The 25,922-nt window shown below is 33.5% G+C and overlaps 1 protein-coding gene across 5 annotated transcripts in view; it reads left to right on the forward strand.

The window, feature by feature from the left end:
• Positions 1 to 25,136, forward strand: part of ODR4 (odr-4 GPCR localization factor homolog) — a 38,449-nt gene extending 13,313 nt beyond the window's left edge. For 3 of the 5 annotated variants that reach the window (XM_067029646.1, XM_067029671.1, XM_067029662.1), the window contains 8 exons: positions 11 to 151; positions 1,163 to 1,258; positions 2,105 to 2,173; positions 5,869 to 5,997; positions 6,715 to 6,823; positions 13,707 to 13,892; positions 23,515 to 23,625; positions 24,848 to 25,136. In XM_067029646.1, coding sequence (XP_066885747.1) covers positions 11 to 151; positions 1,163 to 1,258; positions 2,105 to 2,173; positions 5,869 to 5,997; positions 6,715 to 6,823; positions 13,707 to 13,892; positions 23,515 to 23,625; positions 24,848 to 24,915 — 909 coding nt within the window. In that variant the 3' untranslated portion in view covers positions 24,916 to 25,136. Of the gene's footprint in view, positions 1 to 10; positions 152 to 1,162; positions 1,259 to 2,104; positions 2,174 to 5,868; positions 5,998 to 6,714; positions 6,824 to 13,704; positions 13,893 to 23,514; positions 23,626 to 24,847 lie in introns of all 5 variants that reach the window. The other 2 variants (XM_067029651.1, XM_067029655.1) reach the window with 2 other exon arrangements.
• Positions 25,137 to 25,922: the final 786 nt, after the last annotated feature.

Below are 25,922 nucleotides of genomic sequence, written 5' to 3' on the forward strand. Positions count from 1 at the left end.
TTTGCTAAAGAGTTCTGCAAAACCAGCAGATTGGAAGTATCAAAATGGACTATCAGCTTCATGGCTTTCTTTAGAGTGTACAGTATATATTAATATTCATGTCCCACTGTCTACTACTTCTGTCAGCTATACTCTGGAGAAAAATACAAAGGTATCAGGGTAAAATGAATTTTCTTTAGTGATTGCTGAATAGATGATCTGCCTTTATTCTGGTTGTCTATGCCGTTCATTTTATATCCTCAAAAACTGCATTCTAATTATAATAATATTGTTATGGGTAACTAATTTGTTACTCTACCCAGATTAAAAAATTAGAGGTGAGACATTGTTTATCATACTAATGTATTTAGCATAATAAGTGCTCCATAAATATTTGTTAATTAACATGTAATTATGTACATTGTAAAATATAATTATGTAAGAAGATGTACTGTTTGGTCTTTTTGCTTTCTCTTCATCTTTAGTTTTTTTTTAAATTTATTTTATTGAAATATAGTTGATTTACAATGTTGTGTTAATTTCTACTGTACAGCAAAGTGATTCATATATTCTTTTTCATATTCTTTTCGATTATGGGTTATCACAGGGTATTGAATATAGATTGAGAGTTTCGGATTAGCAGATGCAAACTGTTATATATAGAATGGATAAACAACAAGGTCCTACTGTATAGCACAGGGAACTATCTTCATCTTTAGTTTTGTTTTCCATCTTCCAGTTCTTTTTTGTATTTCTGTACCATTCTTTTGTTCATAACTTATTTCTCTTCTTTTTTCCTGTTGAAAGAGGTAAATGGAACTTGCTTATTTTTTCCTCTTTAATACTGCTTTATATATTTGAGGCTCTTTCTCTTTTCTCACTTTTTTTTAAGATAACAGGAATTATTGAATTTTATTTGACTGTGGTTATTAAGTCTCCTAGGTCTGTGACATAAATGTTAGTTTGGGAAAAAGATTAGAAAAACTATTGTTAAATATGGGTAAAGTGCCAAAAATTGGGGATATACTTTTTTGTTGTTTATGATATTGAATTTAAATGCCACATTGCTGATACTTAGGGATTTTTAATATTTCAGTATACTAGGTAGAAAAAAGTCAACTCGAGGGAGTTTAATTGAGATGGCATTATATTTGAATGATATCTATGTTGTGTTTCTTTTAAGAATGGACTAATACACTGGGCCAAGCAAATAGAAAATAGTATTTATTTGATTAATGGACAAGTTAAAGATGAGGATTGTGACCTATTAGAAGGACAGGTGAGTTAAGAGAAAATCATCTTACTTATGAAATTATTTGTGCTTAAGGAAAAATAAAAGATGACTTATCTTTAGTTCTTTATGCCTTGCCTTCATGAAAACAGTTCATCTACTTTTTATTTCTAAGGTCTTTTAAACTAAAACGCAAATGTTTTTCTCAGAAAATGATAGGAGATTATTTCTGAAATCATAGGAATTTTGAAACCTAAAGGAGAGAGTGTCATCTAAATAACATCTAATTTCTACAATGTAAACTGCTTGCTTAAAACTAAAGTCATGTTCTGCCCTGATAACAGTTTAAAAACTAAGTTTGGCCATTTTATAGGAGGGGTCTATATGGGCTTCTAAAATATCTTTGATTTGAAGAGGAACTTTGGTGATCTCTCCCTTTAGAGCACGGATCAGTGAACTTAATGTAAAAAACCAAATAGTAAATATTTAAGGCTTTGGAGGCCATGTGTTCTCTCTTACACATGGCCTATTCAGCTCTGCTGTTGTAGCATGAAAGCAGCCATAGACAATATGTAAATGATTGATCCTGCTTGTGTTCCAGTAAAACCTATTTACGAAGACTGCTGGCAGTCTGGATTTGACCCATAGGCCATAGTTTGCCAATCCTTGCTTTAGAGGAATAAAAGTAGGCGATTAAAGGCTTTTAAGAGTGCACGTTGATTGATGTAGATTACACAAAGTTACACATCTCTAGAAAAAGCTAAAATAAAACAAATAATAAGACCTTTTTTCCCTCTGAGTTACTTAATGTACGTTGGATAGTCCCTAAATTGTCTTTTATGTTCCACTCCAACCTCAACAATCTAATTAAAAAAATTTTTTTTGTTATTTCAGAAAAAATCTTCTAGAGGAAATACTCAAGCAACTAATCATTCTTTTGATGTCAGAGTGCTAACACAGTTGGTAAAAATTTTAACATACTCCTTATCTAAAATTAAAATACAGTATTTCTTAGAATAAGCTTAATGAAATTGTTTCTGTTTTTATGGTTATTGTTAGAGAGTCAAAGAATTTTAGAGATGTAAAGGACTATAAAAAATGTTCAGTTCTAAGAAAGTTATTCCCAAGAAACGTTATTTTAATAAAATCTATTTGGGTCTATTGCCTCAAGCCTATTAAAATTTTAACATCAGGTAGATAGCAATTAGGAAAAAATGTATATATGTATACATATATATGTACACACATATACATATATACATGTGTATGATATTTGGTGTTGTAAGTTTTATGAGCAAAGTTGCAATTCTTAACTTAAAGATAAAACGTGTGCACAGATGTGCCAACAGTTGTTATATACCTAATTTGAAGCAGATTTATACCTCTGATTTGACAAAACCCACACAGTATTAGCAAGGTTTATGTTTTTATATGGTTGTTTTGAATTACACTCTCTTTTCAGGAATTTAAATTTGCATAATTATTCCTAAAAGTAGGCATACTTATGATTTTAATCCTGCTGGAAATTATCCTAGAGGCCAGATAGGGTATAAAGTACATCCATGTTTTTAGAAAACTTTTCATTTCAATATTATACTGAAAATGTTGAAACAGGGAAATAGGACCAGGACTTATATATTTTTTTAACTGAATAAAATAGACTCAAAAGCAGTTTGTCATATGAGGATGCTTTAATTTCTTCTTTTCCTTTTCTGTGTTTAGCAATAGAACATTACTAAATTGTTGTTGGACTTATGCCACTGAACATTTCTCAGTTTCTCTTCTCAGTATCTTAAAAGCACTTTTAGTCTTCAGTTTTCCTCCTCCTTTTTGATTTTAGAAATTTTCTTTATTTTAAGGCTATTCCTCTACCTATATGCTTTTTAGTAGTTATGCTTATGTGACCTCTCGGTTTATTGAACAATTCAGTTAAAATTATTTTAGTTATAAAATTGCAGTTAGAAGATGTGTAGAAGGTGGGAATATAGAGAGAAGAGTAGAAGATAATATCATGAGATAATTTATTATAATTAATAGTATATGGTATCATATATTTTTGTCAATAATTCCACTGGTCAGCCAGCTGGAAACTTTAAAATGACCGATATATAATAAGTAATCAATAAGTATTTGATACCACTTTCCTCCCAGTCACCCTTCATCAAGTCTTGTTGATTTTTTCTTTGCAGCATAGCTCCTCTTTTATTTTCCTTATAGTCCCAGTGCCATTAGCTTTACAACATAATTATTTTACCTAGTTTATCACAAGTAACTCTTAACTAGTCTCTCGCCATCTATTCATTCTTGTCCAAAGTGATTCATTCTCCGAAATCCTGATACCTTTGTTTGTATGTCTCTTGGAATATCTTCTGTATTTCTGATCTATGCTGCATATTACCTCAGATTATCCTTTCTGAATCACAGTTTGCATTCATTCACTGTGCATTTACTTATGTTTTTTTTTTCAGTTAGTATTTATTGTGTATAAGGGTTAGACACCAATTGTGTTACTTTGCTTGCTTAAAATTCCTTAATTGCTCTATATTGACTAGTTAGAAAAGTCTAATTCAAGGCTTTTCATGGCCTCAACATGCCTTTCTGTTATTTTCTAACTTACTATTCTAGAGGTATGCTTTCTGTGCCTTCAAAGTTCTGCGTGTTTCCTGAGTCGTCTGTCTTACCAGTGCCATTTTTTCCCCTTATCATCCAGACTGTCAAACTCCTATTCTGTACATGAAGATCTAGCCCAAATGTTACCATTTCGGTAAGGTTTCATTTGGTCGCCATAACCAGAGGGGTCTTTCCTTTTCCAAAATGTCATGTCAGCATCACAGAAGTTCCTCCACTTATGAATAGGTTAGATTCCCAAAGTAGCTAGTTTGTTCCTAAGTCCAAAGAAACCAAGGCGAGTTGACCTGTATAGAGCCCAGATACGTTTCCACCGAAAAGGAGTGAAGCAGTCCTTTTATTCTTTAAAAAGTCTTCTCCTTGTTTTTTTTTTTTTTTTTTTTTTGTGTGTGTGTGGTCTTTTATATATATAGTCTAGTCCATTTGGAAAGTAATGTTCTAATTTATGCACATATAATATATATGCTATAAATGTGTTATATAATATGTATTGTAAGTTAGATATTAAGTATGTAAAATAGAGCATTATTTTTCTATAGTAAAGTTCTGTTTAGTGGATGAGGGAAGCCCATTACTCCTCCTCCACTCCACTTATTGATGTATCAGTGATCTCTACAAGTATCATAAGAGGCTTATTCCAAATAGAGTATCGGCATTGTCACCCTTTTGCTTGGTTTGATGATTGACATTTTTGCATGGACCTGGAATCTTCTGGACTATTTATTTGGTCTGTGACAAATTTTTTTACCAAGACTTGACTGTGTTTAAGTTTAAATTCTTAAAAAAAATTTAGCCTTTGCCTGAATTACATTAGGTGTTGACTATTCATGCTCTTTCAGTGGCTGCATATTCAAGTCTTTTGATTTCTTCACCATTTGTCCTCAGCACTTCCTGACTGTTTCTTACTGCCTAGGCACATGGTTAGTTAGCACTGGTCACAAGTTGTATGATTTGTTTCTGTTCTTCAGAATTGATCCTATTGTTGAATGTTTATTTCAGGTACACTTAGAACATATATTTTTACCATGTCCATTTTTTTTTAAATCATAATTTTTGGTTCCAGTGTGACTTTATGGGCCTCTAGTAGTACTTTCAAAGTTTCGACCCTCTCTCCTTGTTTTGGCACTTATTGAAATGGTAAGGTTAAAAATGTCTGTGAAAAAGCTCAAAACCAAGCATAAACTAACCCTACTTAGATTAAATAAGAATGGGTCTGGGAGGTGAAAATGACAATCACTGGTATCATTTTCTGGTGACGGGCATAGTTGACTTGCTTTTTTTCTGCTGTGAAGCCTGTAACATTACTTTCAGTCTATAAAAGTTATGAGTTGAAAATGTATAAATAAATGAGTGTCTATATGTTGCTTGTAATTTTATCATATTTATCACATCCCGCTTTGTATTCCAGTTATTTTTGTGCAAATCTTGCATAGTGTACCTTCTCTTACTAGACCATATCTTCTTTTTACATCTTTTCATCTTAATAGTACTTATCTGAGTAATCTGCAAATAATGTATGTTTAATGAACATATTGAATGAATATTGGTACTTTAGATGGTTATATTAGTAAGAAAAAAATTAGATGTAGTGTATTTAATTTCAGAGTATGTTCAAAATACTCAGAAAATAACATGTAACTTATAAGGAGAGATATGAAGGCCTTTAAAAAATTTATGGGGGGGGGGCTTCCCTGGTGGCGCAGTGGTTGAGAGTCCGCCTGCCGATGCGGGGGACGTGGGTTCGTGCCCCGGTCCAGGAAGATCCCACGCGCCGCAGAGCAGCTGGGCCCGTGAGCCATGGCCGCTGGGCCGGCGCGTCCGGAGCCTGTGCTCCGCTACGGGAGAGGACACAACAGTGAGAGGCCCGCGTACCGCAAAAAAAAAAAAAATTATGGGGAATATTTTCAGACACCTGGTTCAGATAAAAATTCCTTCTTGCTTCATGAAATGACTCACATAAATAATGTTTAAATGTTTCACATAATTAATAGTCATTGGCTATTAGAATCTAAACAGATTTTGTGTTTCAGCTTCTGAATTCAGACCACAGATCCACAGCCACAGTCCAGATCTGCAGTGGCTCTGTAAACCTTAAGGGTGCTGTGAAATGCAGAGCTTATATTCATAGCAATAAACCCAAGGTTAAAGATGCTGTACAGGTAAAAAAAAAAAAAAAAAAAAAGGAAAAGGAATAACTGGTATATGAAAAACAGAAGCATGTTAACATAATTATTCAAAAATCTTAAAATTTTACTTTTTTCAATCTCAAATTTCATAATTATTCATTTGATTTTAACTGCTAAAAGTCCAGTCTGTTGGGCAGTCCAAATGTACCAGGTAATTGGTCCCAAGATTTTCATATGTAGAATGTCTATTTTTTTTACCTTTTAGAAGTGATGATTATACAAGTGTATTAAGTGTTCCACAGTTGTAACATATTAGTATATTTGAAATCATTTCTTCTGAGGGAAACTGAACTTTTTAAATAACAGGAACTGTACACCTACAAAGAATTATTAGGTATTGTTCTATAATCAATATAATTTAGAAATTTAAAAAATGATGACTGGCACTTTTGTCATAGTTATGCATTTTCTAATTTGGACCACTAGCATTATTTGTTCAGATGCAAAATTTTGTTCATTTATTTGGTTTAAATTTACTGTTTAGATGAAGTCTGGGTAAATTTGCTGTTAAACTATTAATGTATAGATAAGCCAGTTACATAAATGGACAAATGGAATGACGTACTAGTTATTTTAGTGGACATGATTATACAGGGAAGTCATTTATGTGGTGGGTTTTGGTAATAAAATAATGCAAATTTAAAGAAATGGATTTTATTTCTTATTGTGGTTTGTTTTGGTTTTCCATAGGCCATGAAAAGAGATATATTGAATACAGTTGCTGATCGTTGTGAAATACTATTTGAGGATCTGCTTTTGAATGAAATTCCAGAAAAAAAAGTTATGAGTATAATATTAAGTACTTTTTTTGCATGTGTTTAATTGATATATTAAGATGTCAAGATATAATAGATAATATCATCTTTTTAACTGCATATATCTTTTTTAAAACAATATGTCATCATTTACTTTTCTTATTGAATGAAAATTTTCAGTTGCCACCTAAAAAAAAGCTTTTGAACACCTTGTAATAGTAAATCTGTCAACATTTAATAATTTCAGGGAGGATTTAAAAAGAAAAATTCTGTGTGAATTTTTGCCAGAATAGATAAGCTGTGTTACCATTTTCTTTAAGTTATTTCTGAGGTATACATTTTAAAGAAATAACTAGAATTATGACTTATAACATTATACCAGAACATACAAGATTTTTAGAAATTTCATGTAATGTCTGAAACATTTATATTAACATATTTCCCTACAAATAACCCAAAGAAAGTTTAGTATTAGTTGTTTTTTTTGTTTGTTTTTTTATACTGCAGGTTCTTATTAGTCATCAATTTTATACACATCATTGTATACATGTCAATCCCAATCGCCCAATTCAGTATACCACCAACCCACCCCCACCGCAGTTTCCCCCCTTGGTGTCCATACGTTTGTTCTCTATGTCTGTGTCTCAACTTCTGCCCTGCCAACTGGTTCATCTGTACCATTTTTCTAGGTTCCACATACATGCGTTAATATACAATATTTGTTTTTCTCTTTATGACTTACTTCACTCTGTGTGACAGTCTCTAGATCCATCCACGTCTCAACAAATGACTCAAATTTGTTCCTTTTTATGGCTGAGTAATATTCCATTGTATATATTTACCACAACTTCTTTATCCATTCATCTGTTGATGGGCATTTAGGTTGCTTCCATGACCTGGCTATTGTAAATAGTGCTGCAATGAACATTGGGGTGCATGTGTCTTTTTGAATTATGGTTTTCTCTGGGTATATGCCCAGTAGTGGGATTGCTGGATCATATGGTAGTTCTATTTTTAGTTTTTTAAGGAAGCTCCATACTGTTCTCCATAGTGGCTGTATCAACTTACATTCCCACCAAGAGTGCAAGAGGATTTTCTTTTCTCCACACCCTCTCCAGCATTTGTTGTTTGTAGATTTTCTGATGAAGACCATTCTGAACGGTGTGAGGTCATACCTCATGGCAGTTTTGATTTGCATTTCTCTAATAATTAGTGATGTTGAGCAGCTTTTCATGTGCTTCTTGGCCATCTGTATGTCTTCTTTGAAGAAATGTCTATTTAGGTCTTCTGCCCATTTTTGGATTGGGTTGTTTGTTTCTTTAATATTGAGCTGCATGAGCTGTTTATATATTTTGGAGATTAATCCTTTGTCCATTGATTCATTTGTGAATATTTTCTCCCATTCTGAGGGTTGTCTTTTCGTCTTGTTTACAGTTTCCTTTGCTGTGCAAAAGCTTTGAAGTTTCATTAGGTCCCGTTTGTTTATTTTTGTTTTTATTTCCATTATTCTAGGAGGTGGATCAAAAAAGATCTTGCTGTGATTTATGTCAAAGAGTGTTCTTCCTATGTTTTCCTCTAAGAGTTTTATAGTGTCTGGTCTTACATTTAGGTCTTGAACCCATTTTGAGTTTATTCTTGTGTGTGGTGTTAGGGAATGTTCTAATTTCATTCTTTTACATGTAGCTGTCTAGTTTTCCCACCACCACTTATGGAGGAGACTGTGTTACCATTTTAAAGCCATTAATTTATTAGTGTTGAACCTTATATATAGTAGAGTCTTTAATAGGTTTATATTCAATTGATCTTTTTCTTTCCAATTTTTTTTTGTGTGTGCGTGTACTAGTTTATATACTTATCATCTATTCTCTAACAGACTTTACTAGATTTTAAAAAGGCTGGGTCATGGTGTCTTAACCTTTTATAACTATTCCGTCTTTTGAGAAACATGAACAATTTATACCTTTTCAGTAATTTGTATTAGAAAAATTTTGTTTTACTCAAAAAGAAAATTATAATATTGATTATGCTTTTTGAAGCTATACATTTATCTGCCTTTCTACTCTTCAGGTGGATTTGCAATTCACGGTTGAATATGTACATAATTGAAACATACGTTATTAGCTTGTTAAGGGAATATGTTTATTTTTATAGGAGAAAAGCATAGCGCCTGTGTATAACTAACTTCTTTTAGTTATAATAGCCCGTATATCAGGTTTGGTGGACTGCTTATAATCTTTTTTCTATTCCTAGTATGATAGATACCTGGAATTTCCAGATTTAGCATCTGTCCTTCATGTAGTTCACAAAAAACCCATCCACTAATAATGTATAGTTTTGCTGAGACATGAATTTGAATTTTATGTGCAGCAATTGGATTGAGAGTTTTGTTTTGGGAAGTATGTAAAACCTGGTCACTTAGCCACCCAATTAGTCTAGCAGTCTCATCTCTGTGGCTTTGTTTTTGCTACTTGACTTTGTGTGTGTGATAACTCTCATGGTATTAAACACTACTTCACTTTCTGAGTAACAGTATGTGTTACAACTGAACTGTGAATTTTAGGATTTTCTGGGACATGGGGATATATCTACCAATAATGCCAAAGATCTACCTTATCACACACATTAGTTAAATATTCCTTTCCATTACAAATGCTTCATAAAACGGGTATCAAATGACTGCTCTAGTATTCTATTATGTGAATTAGTATTTTGAAATTTTTGCTGATGTCCAATCAGTAAAATTAATTACCTCTAATAGCAGTTGTTTATACATTAAATTTGATATATTAGAAGTTAATGTTATCATCTAATCTTACATTTTTACAAAATGAAAGAATATTTTCACTGATAATTGAGAGGCCTTTGAGCTTGTGGGAAGAGAGAGTAGGCAGTGTAGTTTGGTGGAAAGAGCAAAGATTGAAGTTCTTGGGTTCTGTGTCTACTCTAACACTACTGGAGTGACTTCAGGCAAATAATTTAGTCTGTCTAAGCATCCACTGTCTTATGTGAAAAACAGAGATTATAGTAGCTATTTTTCGAGCCTGTGAGATAAAAGAAGATGATATTTTTAAAGTCCCTAATACAGGTTGGTAGGGCAAGCCCTCATCAAGTAGTAATTGCTATTAAGTTGGAGGTACTGAAGGAAGAGAATTACTTAATGATGGTTGTATTTAAACTTTATTAACTTTAAGTTTTGTGGAATGTAGCCTTATATTTCAAAAATGAACCAAATGTAAGTATACATTTTTTGAACTGTAGTAAGAGGATAATTATTCCAGCAACATGTTAGTAGATCTTAAGATATCAAGATAAAAATATATATTGCAAGTATAATAATATGAACATGTAAATTTTGAAATTGAGTATATATACACCCAATTGTTAGATCTTAAATTTAGTCCTCATTTTACTTATCTTTCTTTTTTTTTTTTTAAAGGAAGAAATAACTGTCTTTATTCTCAGGTGACATGATTGTGTACACACAAAATCCAAAAGAATCTTGAAAAATAAAACTACTAGAACTAATAAGTGAATTTACCAAGGTCCCAGAATACAAGGTCAATATACATAACTCAATTATATTTCTCTATAGTAAGAAAAAACTGGAAAAATTTTAAAAATTAAATACCATTTATAATAGCATTCAAATAACCGTAAAATACTTAGAGATAAATCTAACAAAATATATATAAGATCTACGTACTGAAAACTACAAAACACTGCCAAGACAAATTAGAAAAGACCTAATAATTGGAGAAAGATGCCATGCTCATGCATTGGAAGACTCAATGTTATTAAGATGTCAACTTTTTCCAAGTTGATCTATAGATTCAACATAATGCAGATCAAAATCCCATCAGGACATTTTAAAAAAATTCCCTATTCATCATTTTTTTGGAAGTCCTTGGTAGTGCAGTAAGGAAACAATATATACAGATAGGGAAGGAAAAAAAATAAAACTTCTCAGATAACATGATTGTCTATCTAGAAAAGTCACAAAAATTATACAAAAAACTCTTTAATAAGTGACCTAGCAAGGTCACAGCATACAAGGTAATATACAAAAGTCAGTGTTTTCCTATATACGGAAATGAACAGTTGGAATTTGCAATGAAAAAATAACATATACAATAGGACCCTGAAAATAAAACACTTATGTATAAATCTAATAAATATATGTAGAAACTGTATATGGAAAACTATAAAGCTCTGATGTAAGAAATCAAAGATCTAAATGAATGGATGGATATTTCTTGTTCGTGGATTGAAAGACTCAATATAGTTAAAATGTCACTTCTTTCCTACTTGATCTATAGATTCAATGAAATTCCTATCAAAATCTCAGCAAGTTATTTAATGGATATCAACTAACTGATTCTAAAGTTGGTGTAAAGGGGCACAAGACCTAGAATAGCTAACACAACATTATTTTTTTTTGAATTTTTGAATTTTATTTTTTTATACAGCAGGTTCTTATTAGTTATCTATTTTGTACATATTAATGTGCATATGTCAATCCCAATCTCTCAGTTCATCCCACCACCACTACCCCTCCCCCACCACTTTCCCCCCTTGGTGACCATACATTTGTTCTCTACATCTGTGTCTCAATTTCTGCCCTGTAAACCGGTTCATCTACCATTTTTCTAGGTTCCACATGTATGCGTTAATATACGATGTTTGTTTTGTTTATGCTTCTTATATACTAGTAAAATCTTGTAGGTTTGTAATATGGTAAAATCTAGAATGCATGCCATGAAATTAACCTGAACTAGAATATTTTTTTCATGCATAAGGAAGTCTGCAAAGGGCATATTAACATTACATTCTGAATCTTTAAAGTAAACATAGTCTTTTAATTCTGGCTATCCAGATGAAGAACTTAATACTTCAGGTGACAGTAAAGAAAGAAAGAAAGAAAGAAAGAACTCCACTCAGTCCTTTTACTTATTCTGGTCTTCCCCTTTTCTTTCCCTTAAGAAGTATTCCAGGCTTTCTTCATTATTCTCTATCAGCCTGCATTCAGTCCTGCCCAACTTACTCTCAGTAGATGACATACTACTGAGGTCATCAACTATGATATCTCTTACCTTCTTCCATCCCTACATCCACATCCATCCATACTGCCTGTCCTCTCAGAACATTTATATTCCTCTTTGCCTGTAGTCATGGTTCCACTCTCTGGATTGCGCCTCTCATCCCTTCATGCAAATGTCTGTTTATCTTTTAAGAGTCAGCTCAGATATTGCCTGTTCTACAAAATTTTCTTTAATATTCCAGTATGAGTTAGGATTTTATACTTAACCAGCAAAATCTCAATTCTTATCATATTGGTTTAACTTAAAATTTTTTTGTTTTGAACTTACTTAAATAATTTTGAACTAAATACTCTGCTATGGGAATATGCCTAAAGGATTCTTTTTTTTGAGTACTTTTAAGATGTATGTTTTTTTTTAAAGCTTTCCTCTCCCATTTTAAACCTCAGACCAGCTAGAAAACTTGGTCTTATTTAGATAATAAATGTTTAATTTAACTTTAATTTGAAAACTGTAAGCGCTTTTTTAAATGAGTAATATAAGAATTGCAACCAGTTCTTTAACATTTGATTTTATAAGCAAGCATATTTGTCTCTTTTTCAGGCAAACCTAGAATTAATGCAGTTTGAAATTGTTTTAAAAGTTTGCATGCCAATTACACTTAGGTCACCTTTGAAAGTTTTGAACTTAACCAGCTTTAAGAAACCATGGCCCCAAATAAAATATTATATTCCTAATATCAATGTGTGGGCAGTTTACATGCTGTAAGACAAATTGCAGTGATATAATTTTACAGCTAGGAGGCAGTCTGGTCAAAGAGTAAAATTCTCCCAGTTCTCATTTGAAAACAATATATTAAGCAGAATCTGGCAGGAACACATATTTATGTCATGGCATTTCCTATGACACTTAAGGCGTTCTTCATTGTCATCTGTTTGCAGTTATATAAAGCTACCACTTGCTTCTTGACAAGGAAAGGTAGGTTACTGTTAAAGTGAGCCCTGGTTTTCTACTTGGTCTGTACATTGGTAGCTTTTAAAATCATATCCATTGCTGAAAAAAGTCATTCTTTACACAAAATCTCTATCTTTGTTGATACTTCATCAGAGTCATGGTTTTGAGCCAAACAATAATTATGTGTTTATGTTAGAAATTGAGCGAAATGTGTGTGTTGAAAGAAGAGTGAAATATTCATTATTTACTTAGGTCCAGATTATTTTTGCTAAAAATGATTTAAGGCTATTTACAAAAAGGCATTACAAGTTAAGAAGGTAAAGTAGGTATTAATAATGAGAATGAGGCAAAGGGAAAATGAAAAAGAAAGCAAGATGGAGTTGGTGGTGAGATTAGTCCAGAAAATGTGTATCTTAATGTCCTACACATGCTTGATTGGGGGGCTACATCATGTAAGATGAAGTCAGTGGTGAGATTAGTACAGAAATGAACGCTATCACGACCTATACACTTGATGTAGGTGAGCCACTAATTTGGCTCTATAAGCTTGCACGAAAAAGGGAAAAATTGTTTAGAAAATTCAGTACTTGTAAGGTTAAAACAAACAAGAAAAACAACTTCTGAGACAAAATTATCTCGTAGGTATTCCTTCATAGGACAGTGGATAATATAAGAATGTATAATCAACAATGTCTTCACATTGAAGGCAGTGGTGAGTTTATATTTCATGGGAGTATCATTTATGTCCCTTGCAGAGGCCTTAGGTATTGAGTTAAAGAATTCAGTAAGCAATTTTGTGTGAGATCAATTAGAAAATGAAAAGACCTTTTAAGGTTTTATTTCTTTTGGCATATGCTTTCATATACTTATACAATATTTATCACTGATACCAGTGACAAACCTGTCTAAATACTGATACTGTTTCTTCTCCTTTTAGATTCTGAAAAAGAGTTCCACATTCTCCCTCACCGAGTTTTTGTCCCCATTCCGGGATCCACTGTAATGTTATGTGATTATAAATTTGGTGATGAGTCAGCTGAAGAAATTAGAGACCATTTTATAGAGATGTTAGATCATATAATTCAAATAGAAGATTTGGAAATTGCAGAGGAAATAAACACAGGTAATTATATGAGGTTATTTAAAAACCAGATTAGACTATAGCTGAGGTTACCTATGGGACGTCTAGTTTAAGTATCATGTCTTTAGTTTTCTTAAAGCTAGTTCTCTTTGATACTTTTGAGGCATTTAAAAATGTGTCTATTTTTCTACACAGTATATAAACATGCAGTGTTTTCCTGGAAAATTTTACCAAAATTTAAGATACTTTAGATTTTTCCAAGCCTAGCAAGTAGATCTTCATAAAACAAGTTCAGTCTTAAACAGGTAGAAATATATAGCTTTAAGGGATTTCTTTTATTATAAGAGAAGTTTTCTCAAAATCTGTTATTTTAATTATTTGGTTAAGCATCAGGTTACAGAAGTTTTTTTAAACACTTTATTAAACATCTCTGTACTATTTGCTGTTATTTTCCTATCCCCTTCATATAATTGGGATACTAAGCTAAAATGGGCAGTTCCAAAAATTAGATCAAGATTATTTTTACAGAGCATAGATTTGCCATACTGTGCAATTGTGTAACACATATTCTTCCCCTAACCACTACTTTCATATTTCATCTTACATTTTAAAAGGTTTTTTTTTTTGCTTTGCTTTGTTTTTGTTTCTAGTGAGAGTAGGACATGAAAATGTGTCTATAAATAAATGTGTATGACAGTCTTCCTGAAACATTTTAAAAATATGTGGTAAAAGTAGTTATTTGCAAGTTTCCATAAATATTGAGTATCTAGCCATTTATCAGTCTTGAAATTTCTGATAGCATAGTAGAAAGTCTTTAGGTTACTTCTGAATATAAATGTTTATGAAATTTGAATATAACCATTTTTAAGTCCTTTTTCTAATTCTAATTTCTTAGTTATTCTTCTATTGCTTAACTAATTCCCATTCCCCACAAGAGTAGAATGATTGAGTCCTGTTGTTTCTATGGTGAATCAAGTTAAGTATTTGGTTGGTGAATTTCAAATCTGTCAATAAAGCCTCAGGTTAGTTGGAGATCACCAGGCTTGTTTTTTCAACAACTCCAAGTTCATATTAATCATGTGGAATAGTAAGTTTGTTTTAAAGGGAAAAACAAAACCCTCTAAATTGCTCAGTAAAAGATATTAAAGCTGCAGCTATGTTTCAGTCCCCTGAAAACTAATATTTTTAAAGGTATAGCTATAGCTCTCTAAGTGATAGATTTTGGAATAGACTGGTAGAAATGTTTGCTACTTTGTGAAATATGTTTTACCAGATTAGCGACTACGCTATTCCTGCCAACTAAACTTAGAGTCATGAGGGCAGAGATTTTTGTTTGCTTTTGTTTACTTCTGTCACTAGTGCCTAACAGTAGTTCTTGACCAACTCTATTGTTGATAACTTGAATTAGTTTTACATGGGATCATTAGAGTTGACCTGGTTCATCCTCTTTCATAAAATACTGAAATCTGGGTATTTAGACTTTTTTCTTCCTTATTCTGAATTCCAGTCTGCCTTCCTGAAACCTCTACTTTTTTCAGTAATCTGGAGCAATTAAACATGAGTACAGTTGACACTTGAACAGTACAGGAGCTAGGGGCACTGACTTCCATGTGGTCGAAAATTCATGTATAATTTTGCAGTTGGCCCTCCATATCTGCAGTTCTACATCCACAGATTCAGCCAACCATGGATTGTGTAGTACTGTAGTATGTATTTATTGAAAAAAATCCAAGTAGAAGTAGACCTGTGCATTTCAAACCCATGTTGTTCAAGTGTCAACTGTACTGCTTCTTTTTTTTTTTTTTTTTTTTTTTTTGCGGTATGCGGGCCTCTCACTGTTGTGGCCTCTCCCGTTGCGGAGCACAGGCTCCGGACGCACAGGCCTAGCGGCCATGGCTCACGGGCTTAGTTGCTCCGCGGCATGTGGGATCTTCCCGGACCAGGGCACGAACCCGTGTCTCCTGCATCGGCAGGCGGATTCTCAACCACTGCGCCACCAGGGAAGCCCTGTACTGCTTCTTTATTGAGGCCTTGCTTTAAGTTTAAATTGAGGGCAGTTGTCATGTTCTAAATATTTCAAAGCCAAATACTCCCATATACCTTTAACTGTTCTCATTGTTAACAGTTTCTAGACCTCATTTTTCCTTACTACCTTGTTTACCTTCCTTTAGATTAGAAATTTTTAACCTGTGGTGTCCAAAATTTTTGGGTCATAGTTGGCTATCAGGAGATCCCTAAACCGCTTGAACATAATTGTATAATGTTTTTCTGGGGGAAAGATCTATAGCTTTCAAAGGGTTGGTGACCTAAGAAGGATTAAAAACTGCTTTTTAAAATATCAGTATAGTCTGGCTTGCCTTTCTTGAAATATGTTACCCTGAATTGAACCTGATACTCTAATAATATTAGCTATTGTTTTTATAGAACCTGCTATATGCTGGGCACCGTTTTAAGAGCCTTACAAATGCTAAATCATTTAGTCCTTATAAGAACCCTATAATGATTATTATACTATTGTTAGCTTAGTTTTCCCAATAAGAATTGAGGCTCAGAAAGGTCAAGTAATTTTTTCAGGGTTACATAGCTAATAAATGGTGGAGCTGGAATTTAAACTTAGGCAGTTTGGTTTTAGAGCCTGCTTTTTTTCTGACAGTTTTGTTTTACTGCATTTCTGTGACACTTAATCAGGATAGACTATAGGGTTATTACTTTCCATGATCTAGGTACTTATTTTAGTCTAGCCCTCTTAATTTCATCATTTAAAACAATTTTTTTAACTTAAATACATGATGTTACATCATCCTCGTTTAATTTCATCTTATGTCAGTGTAATTTCTCACTTGTTGACTAGAAGCTTGGATCTGTTATCATATATAGTTTTCATATTCTTTTGAATTATTTGTCACACTTTTAGTGCATATTACATTGCTGAATTAAGTATGACTAAGGGAAGCACTGTATGCAAAACTTGCCCCATTCACAACTTACTTTAAAAATCAGATATAAAAGAATAGGAAGAGAAAGATTTCATTTAGATTTATGTAAGACTACCATCTGTCTGAAGTATTTTTATCTTGTTTAATTTTATGTCATATTTTAAACATAAGCATTTATAGACTAGTTTGTATTTTGTTCAGTAATTTATAAGTTATACTTTAAAAATAGTTATAGTTATTAATCTCAATTAATAACAGAGATTAATATCCATTGTTTAAATTGCTGAGACAGATTAAAATAAAAATCCAAATAGCTTTCACCACTGTAATACATTCTTAAGGAGGCAACTCTGGCAGCCTTGCTTGACAGCCTCCCCCAAATAAAACTAAAACCTAATAAATTAAAACCCGTATGAAACAAGTTTATATTGCATTTCAGCAAACATTATTGATTTTTTCATAAGGTTCACAAGGAAATGGACTTTTCCTTTCTTGCTCACTGCTGTCATTTCTAGCACTTTCATAAGAACCTACCTTAACACATTGTAGGTACTCAGTAAATATTTGTTGACTGAACAAATTATTGATTTTGTCAGTCCTAGGGTTTGGGGACTAAAATTCAATAAGATACTGATCCTGTCTTCAAGGAGCTAAATAGAATTTTTTTTTAACCTGGGTAGATACTTGTATGTGCTCAGACTAGGTGAGTTACTCCATTATACTTAATCATAGTTTTTTGCTGCTTTTTTGCATTAGTTTCCATTCTTGTAATTATTTAATTCATCAGTTGCATGTTTAATATGGATCTTTCGTATTAGACTGCAAGTTTCTCGAGAGTATTTATTTCTCTATCTGAGTTCCACGCCTAAAACATGATAGGTATTCATGAATATTTTTTCCTAACTGACTGACATATACTGAATTGGTCATTTTTAGGAAACTATAGCACAGCTTTTTTTAATACTTATTTTTATGCTTGAAAAATTGTAAGCTTATGCCTAGCGAGATATAAGATTTTTAAGGTTTGTGTAGTGCACTACACTGAACATGATGAAGATTTTAAGAGGATGTAATGGTCATAGCTCTATGGCTCAATAGTTCAGAACGTTTTAAGGGATATTATAGAACATTAAAAACATATGACAACAGTAACACTAATTGTTGCCCCATAAATATTAATTCTAGTTTATAGCATTTAGTATGTCTGTTTGGTAGATGTTTATTAAGTATTTGCTCTGTTCAAGGTAGTGTTATAGATGACAAATCAATGGCCAGATTCCTTCCCTCAAGAAGCCTATAATCTGACTTGGAAGATAGAATTGTATGCATTATTAATCATTGCAGAGCATGTAGTAAGGTCCAAAGAGTAGCTAAGAACTCAAGAACATCAAGATTAATGATCATAATTTTAGGGTCTCTAGTGATTTGGCTAATAATTCAATCAGAAAAAATATTTTGATGGTAGGTTATATTTACTATAGATGTAATCTATAGTAAGAAAGGTTTGACATTAGTATATTCAAATTTTAGTAAATTCTTTCCATTTTTTCTTTCTTTATTATTACTATTATATTTCACTTTAACTAGAGTTTAGTTCCATAATAGGGGAATGAACAGAGAATTATCAGAACATTTAGTATAGGCATTATCCCTGTAAGTGATACAGAGAAAGCTTCTCAGAGCAGGTAACATTTGAGTTCATTTTCAAGGATGAATACAGTAAAAGTAACTCTAAGCTGTTTAGGAATTGAACATTGGCCTCAGATTTATTGTGGCCAAGAATAAGACTTGTCCAGAATTATATTATTTTTGCTTCATCAAGTATTTGTTGAATTAGAAGGAATGATACAGTTATTTAGTAGCAAAATAACACATTCCAAATTATGGGATAGAGTAAAAACATAAACATTTTAATAGAAAAATTAAGTGCTTTTACATATACATTCTGTTGCTTTAGAATTATGTTCACTTTTGCATTTATTTTTTCATTTATTAATTTATTCAAAAATATTAGATGCATAATTTTACCAAGATGTTTTAGCTGAGTCCAGGTCTTCCACTTACAGCTGTGTAATCTTGAACAAGTCCTCTCTGAACCCTAAATTCTTTTGGTGTTGGTACTAGAATTTAGTAAAAATGTTAGGGAAAATACTTTCTAAACAGAAAGAGATATATAAATGTAAGGTGATATTTACTAGAATTATTATAAAACTTTTAAATAATGGACCTTCTGAGTTATAATGAAAAACATTAAAGTATAAGAGTAATGCTATGTAGTGTGCATAGATTTTCCTAATTATTTGAAATTAGGGTTTCCAGGTAAAATAAACCATGAAACGTGGAGTTCAAATGTTCAAATTCAAAATTGAAATTAATTACTGTACATTTAGGATTGTTAAACTTGTTATAAGTATCTAGCTTTATTTTCCAAGTATTTGATGTTATTATTTGCCTGATTATTTAATTATTTCTGTTCCGAAATGTAGTTGCTATGTTTAAAATACGTATTTTGCCAAGTAAGTATTTTAAAATAACATACTTTAAAATGACTTAAGGAATAAAGAACAATTTGTTTGTCAAAATGACTCACTTAAGGTGAGGGATAACTATGGCTTTAAAATTTCTTAAATGTATTAGTCATCTCCTGGTAGATATTAACTTAATAATTCAGAGGTACTTTATCCACAGTATCAGCAAATTTGGAGACCTTTAAAATCTGGTGAAACCCATCTTTGCTAATTCTGTCTTGATATCAGAGGTGAAATTAATTTTCATTGCTTGGTTAAACATTGATAATTATAAAGGAAAAAAAGTAATGCTGAAGATGTATTTTAATGGCTAAATCATTGACTAGTGAAGCCTCATTAACTTAGGATTTAGGGATCTGGAAGATGACACCTATCTAAGGAGTTCAAGTGCTAACATTTCATTTTAAGCTTCTAAATAATCCTACCTATCAGCAGCTTGGAATGAAATTGAATATATATGCAACTTAGCGTGCATTCATCATGGCCCTTGTCTTCTCCTTTGTTGACAGTTGCTTAAGAAAGGTTGCTTTCTTACATGAATAATTTGAGATTTGTCTGCAGTTAAAATTACCTGGTTTTGGGCTTCCCTGGTGGCACAGTGGTTGAGAGCCCGCCTGCCGATGCAGGGGACACGGGTTCGTGCCCCGGTACGGGAAGATCCCACGTTCCGGGAGCGGCTAGGCCCGTGAGCCATGGCCAATGAGCCTGCGTGTCTGGAGCCTGTGCTCCGCAAATGGAAGAGGCCACAACAGTGACAAGCCTGCATACCGCAAAAAAAAAAAAAAAAAATTACCTGGTTTTAAGGAATGGTTAAGATCTAATTTCCTATTGAATCACATGTTATTTACATTTAAAGTTCAGATGACGTTAAGGTATTGGTAAAAATGACAGTATCTGAGATTTGAATTAAGTTCTACATGGCCCCACCAAAACCAGACACAAACAAATTGTTATGGTAAGGATTTATTCATCCTTGAAAAATGCTCTGCTTCAGTAAAGTTGTCTCAGCTTTGTATCAAATGAATATGATTTTGAATGACAGATTTTAAAATGGAAATAGCAGAGCAGTGGAATGTCTTTTTTAAATAGAAGTAAATTGTTTATACAGAGGACTTGACCTCTTAGAGCATGCTCTTCTTCACAAATAACAAATCAGTATTAAATGTGTGAGTAATATGTCATGACAAATAAAACCATTTTTGTGCTCTTTATCTATAGGTACTCAAGTAAAAAAGTAAAAAATTTTCTGTAGCAAATAGGTATAATTCATGCTGCATCCATTATTTTTTTTAAATATTTATTTATTTATTTAATTCTGGCTGTATTGGGTCTTTGTTGCTGCGTGCGGGCTTTCTCTAGTTGTGGCGAGTGGGGCTACTCTTTATTGCGGTGCGCAGGCTTCTCATTGCGGTGGCTTCTCTTGTTGCGGAGCACGGGCTCTAGGCACGTGGGCTTCAGTAGTTCTGGCACGCTGGCTCAGTAGTTGTGGCACACGGGCTTAGCTGCTCTGCGGCATGTGGGATCTTGCTGGACCACGGCTCGAACCTGTGTCCCCTGCATAGGCAGGCAGATTCTTAACCACTGTGCCACCAGGGAAGCCCCATCCATTATTTTTGTTTTTATCTGAGATAAAGATTTTAGTGGCCCAAAGAAAAGCTTTTTAGCAGTGATATTTGCTAAAAGAAAAAGCCAAAGTTCTGTGTGTGTGTGAGTGTATGTTTTTAAAATGAATAAAATTGTACTCTCCATTCAACTTTTAGACGTATGGATGAAGTTAGGGGAAATTTTAAGCTGCTGGGCCAATGTAGTCTAGAAGTAAAGTGTTACGGCCCCCGAGAAAACTGGATGCTGTAAAAATATGGAAGACTGAATAATTCTGGAGACAGTTCATGAGAATTCGTTGGCCTTTTTTTTTTTTTTTTTTTTTTTTTTTTTTTTTTTTTTTGTGGTACGCGGGCCTCTCACTTTTGTGGCCTCTCCCGTTGCGGAGCACAGGCTCCGGATGCACAGGCTCAGCGGCCATGGCTCACGGGCCCAGCTGCTCCGCGGCATGTGGGATCTTCCCGGACCGGGGCACGAACCCGTGTCCCCTGCATCGGCAGGCGGATTCTCAACCACTGCGCCACCAGGGAAGCCCCGTTGGCCTTTTTGACTAGTTTGATATGAGAGTAGAACAAAAGAGAAAAACGTTTTGTGTTTGTTTTTAAAGTACCTTAGTCATATGCTCAAAGAGGGAAAAAAACAGTTTTGCCTTGATTCTAATGAAGTGACTACTAAGGATTATTTCTCAAAATGACAGACTTTTCTTCATGGGAAATTGATGAGAAGCAGGCAAATTTGTTTTCATCCATTTCGGTACCACAGATAGTTATTTCAGTTAAGTTATGTGTCATCCTTGTGAGCACATCTGCATGTACCAGTATGTTGGGATACAAAGATGTCTATAAAAGATATTTTAAATCCAAGCAATAAGCTATTTTACTTTGAGTTTAAACAGTAGTATTTACTGTGTCACTCTGGGGTTCTCTTCTCTTCTTTGTAAATAAAGGGATCAACATGAAGTTCAGTTGACCCTTGAACAACATGGGGGTTAGGGGCACTGACCCTCGTGCAGTCGAAAATCTACATGCAGCTTCAGTTGGCTCTCCGTATGGGCAGTTCCCCATCCATGGATTCAACCAACCATGGATCATATAGTATGTATTTAGTGAAAAAAAATTTGCGTATAAGTAAGTGGATCCACGCAGTTCAAACCCATGTTGTTTAAGGATCAACTGCAGTTGTTTTCAAACACATTTCCCTTTAGTTCTATAGAACAGCACTCTGCTGTCACCTCTTAGGGGAACGAGGGAGTATGGCTCCAGGAGTCCTTCATCCCTGCTTCAACCGGAGTAATTCTGCTTTCATCTCTTTTACATACTGGGATTTTCTGTCAGATTTTCTAGCACTAGTTAAAAAAAAGAAGACCATTGGTCCATGTGATCCCTAAGGATGTTTTCAGTTCAGACACTTTTAGTAAGTGTTAAATAAATTCAGCTTGGCTAACCTACACAAATTATTGTCACCATAATGAAGTAGAAAGAGAACTTGTATTTGAATCCTCATTCTGTTGCCTATGACCCTCAAATACGCACTTAATGTCCCAGGTTTTATTTTCCAACTATAAATGAGATAATGTACTTACTTTGCTTAACATTGAATTGTTTTAAGATCAAACTTATGGTCCCAATTTGCTTATGTAATTCAGGTTAGATCAAGAGTCAGCAAACTTTTTCTGTATAGGGCTAAATAGTAAATATTTTAGGCTTTGCAGAGCATGTAAGGTCTGGCCCATGGGCTGCACTTTGGCCCATGGCTACAGTTTGCTGATCCCTAACTTTTATTATTACTGATTACTTTAAATTATTAATTGCCAAAACCATCAATAAGTATATTATAAATTAATCCCAATTAAGAGCAAATTTACCCTGTTCTATCTAGTTTGATTTTTGGTTTCATTTATCTCCACTACCATATAGTAATCAGATTATAATTTGTGGGAGTCATTCAGAACGGGCTGTGTGGCTCCTTGGTTTTGATCAGTTATAAAAGTACATAAAGTATTTTTTTTTAAGAGAGAAGCTGAGGTCATTGAATCGTTCTTTTCTTTTTTTTAAATTTTATTTATTTTTGGCTACATTGGGTCTTTGTTGGTGGGCGCAGGCTTTCTCTAGTTGTGGAGAGTGGGGGCTACTCTTCGTTGTGGTGCGCGGGCTTCTCATGGTGGCTTCTCTTGTTGCAGAGCACGGACTCTAGCTGCGCGTGCCTCAGTAGTTGTGGCACGTGGGCTCAGTAGTTGTGGCTCGCAGGCTCTAGAGTGCAGGCTCAGTGGTTGTGGCACACAAGGCTAGTTGCTAGTTCCTGGCCCGGGGCTCGAACCCGTGTCCTCTGCATTGTCAGGCGGATTCTTAACCACTGTGCCACCAGGGAAGTCCCCATAAAGTATTTTTAAAAGTACATCAGTTTGATATATAGTCCATGAAATTTAATTCACCTGCATTTGATAAAGAGCAAGTTTTAAAAGTCAAGTTAAAAAAAATATAAAAGTCAAGTTGAAGGAAAATGGAGCTCACTGTATGTTTTTTATAATGTTCTTTAAAACTCATTTTTAAGCGGTAATTCTCATTTTATTTAGGATTTATTGTTATTATTCTCTTGCAGCTTGTGTAAGTTCCTCTATGAATACTGAAGCTTCATTGGACAACACAGATGATGAACCACCAAAACAGCCAATTAAAACTATAATAGTGTTGAAAATTCAGCAAAACATAGGTATTATATTTCTTCTATAACATTGAAAAGATGGTATTTTGGATTTGAGTTTTCTTATTACTTTAAAATTATTTTCATTTCATTTCTTAAAAGAGCTAGATTAAGCTAGTATTTATTGAGTATTATGGAAAGTGATATGCCCTGAGAGATAGAAAGATTTATGAATAAAGCATTGTCTCAAGTGCCCTAAAAGATGACACTTCCTATTAAATATTTTGGTGTTTTTAGAAGAAACACATGTTGAGTTTTGGGAACCAATTAGTATAGTAGGGCCAGTGTTTTCCAAACTGCTGTTCCCAGGATTGCTGTTGTGGAAGATTTTGATAGGTGCTCTATGAAAAAAGTCAAATTCAAGTCTGGAAATTCTAATGCATTTTAGTATTTTAAAGGCTCCAAGAAGTGTGGCAGTCACTTTAACATTTTTCAGACTTATTGATCAGAGAACATGTAGACTGTTGTTTAGTTGAATGCCAATTTGAGAAATGCTTTATAAGCATTAAGATATTTGAATGACTGAGAGAAGCCAGAAACTTTGGTTATTTTTCATGTCACTTACTCATAAGTTAAGTTAATTACCTAAATTCTTTGTACCTAAGTGTGTGTGTGTGTGTGTGTGTGTGTGTGTGTGTGTGTGTGTCTGTACTACTATGGTCAGTTTTGTTTTTGTTGTTGTTTTTTAACTTAAAATACTCAGGAAAAAAATTAAAAGTTACCAACACAAGCTTAATAATTCTTAGATTTTAGTTTCTGTAGTTTTCAATAGCTATATAAATGACTTTGCATGGTAATTATTGAGGACTCCTGCCCATTGGAGATGTCTTTTTGGTTTAAGCTAAGTGGCATGAGACAGCTGAAATGTCAATATAAATATTTATAGAAGTCTTTTTAAGTATGTATTAGTTTGTCTCTTAGATGTGTGTGAGTGCACGTGTGTATAAGAAAGATACTTTTTTATTTTAAGGTGTTAACACAGGTGGTGAAGTATATGATTACCAGTCCAACTTTGTAAAATATAATTTTCAACCTATTGCTATATTTTCCTCTTAGACTTTGCTGGCTTTTCATGCCTGTATTCGTGTGTGTGTAAGTATATGTATTTGTGTGTGTGTGTTGTTATTGTTGTTTAGGCCCATCAGTTACTGGCATTTCAAAGCCTAGGATCACTTAAGCCTTTCTTTTTCTCATTCCATTTCCATTTGTTTTGTGTTTGTTTTACTTTTAGGTGTGATTGCAGCATTTGCAGTTGCAGCCCTTGCTGCGGGTATCTCCTTTCATTACTTCAGTGATTAGGGTGAGGCACAAAGAGCTTCCTGATCATCCAGAGAACACTGACCAACAATTATGAATAATAATTATGCAAACAATCCATCTGCGTCTAAGACAATAGCAGTCAGATCTGCTGCCATAATGCCTATTAGGTGTGTTTCTGACTAAAATGAAATCACCAGCTGCCTTGTTTAGCCCTGCTTATAGGTGGCTCAGGCTTCCAAGAATAAAGTTATAAATCTAGATGGAAGTTGCATGTAACAAATCATTATTACCTATTTTTTAAAATGTTCAAAATGATGGTTTATTTTCATAGATTTTAGTCCTGTTGACCTCAACCACATATTGATCAGGACATTGGAAATTTGAATAGTCAGGGTTGACTGAATATGTTAGGAATAGAACAATAGGATAAATTTCTACAAAGTGGGGCAAAAACTTATTGGATAAGTTCATAGTTTAGGAACTTTCTATACTCAGTTCCAAAATACTGATTGAGTTCCAATTGAGGGGTAGGAAACCTCTCCAGACCTCTTGCATCAACAAGGATTGTCATAAATCATGAGCTTTCTCTGGTTAGTATATCATAACTTAATAAATAAGACTTTTGCTTCCAGTAATATATTAGGTACTGCAAAACAACTAGATCCTGAATAAAATCTCCTTTTGAATACATTAATAGGCTCAAAGAAAGTAGGGGAAATCTCCAAGAACTACATCTCTATTTTTTCTCCCCGACAAAATGAACACATTTTGATCTGGAAATTGTGAAAACTTATTAAGCATAAGGTTGACAGTGGTTGCCTGGGTGACAAATACCAATTGCAGCACTGCCATATGCAGTTTTCCTTAGACCAGAAACAAGGAGATAAATCTGAATCTGAGATGTCCCATCCAGGACAGTTGAAGTGGGCCTCAGTTTGTAATACCCTATAGTTCCTGGCAGAAACAAGATTTAGGCCCCAGATTCCCATAGATTAAGATAAACAATATTATTCATGACTGGAGATCACCAGGTGCAAGTTGAAACT

This window comes from Kogia breviceps, chromosome 1 (assembly GCF_026419965.1).
Source record: "Kogia breviceps isolate mKogBre1 chromosome 1, mKogBre1 haplotype 1, whole genome shotgun sequence".
Taxonomy (NCBI): domain Eukaryota; kingdom Metazoa; phylum Chordata; class Mammalia; order Artiodactyla; family Physeteridae; genus Kogia; species Kogia breviceps.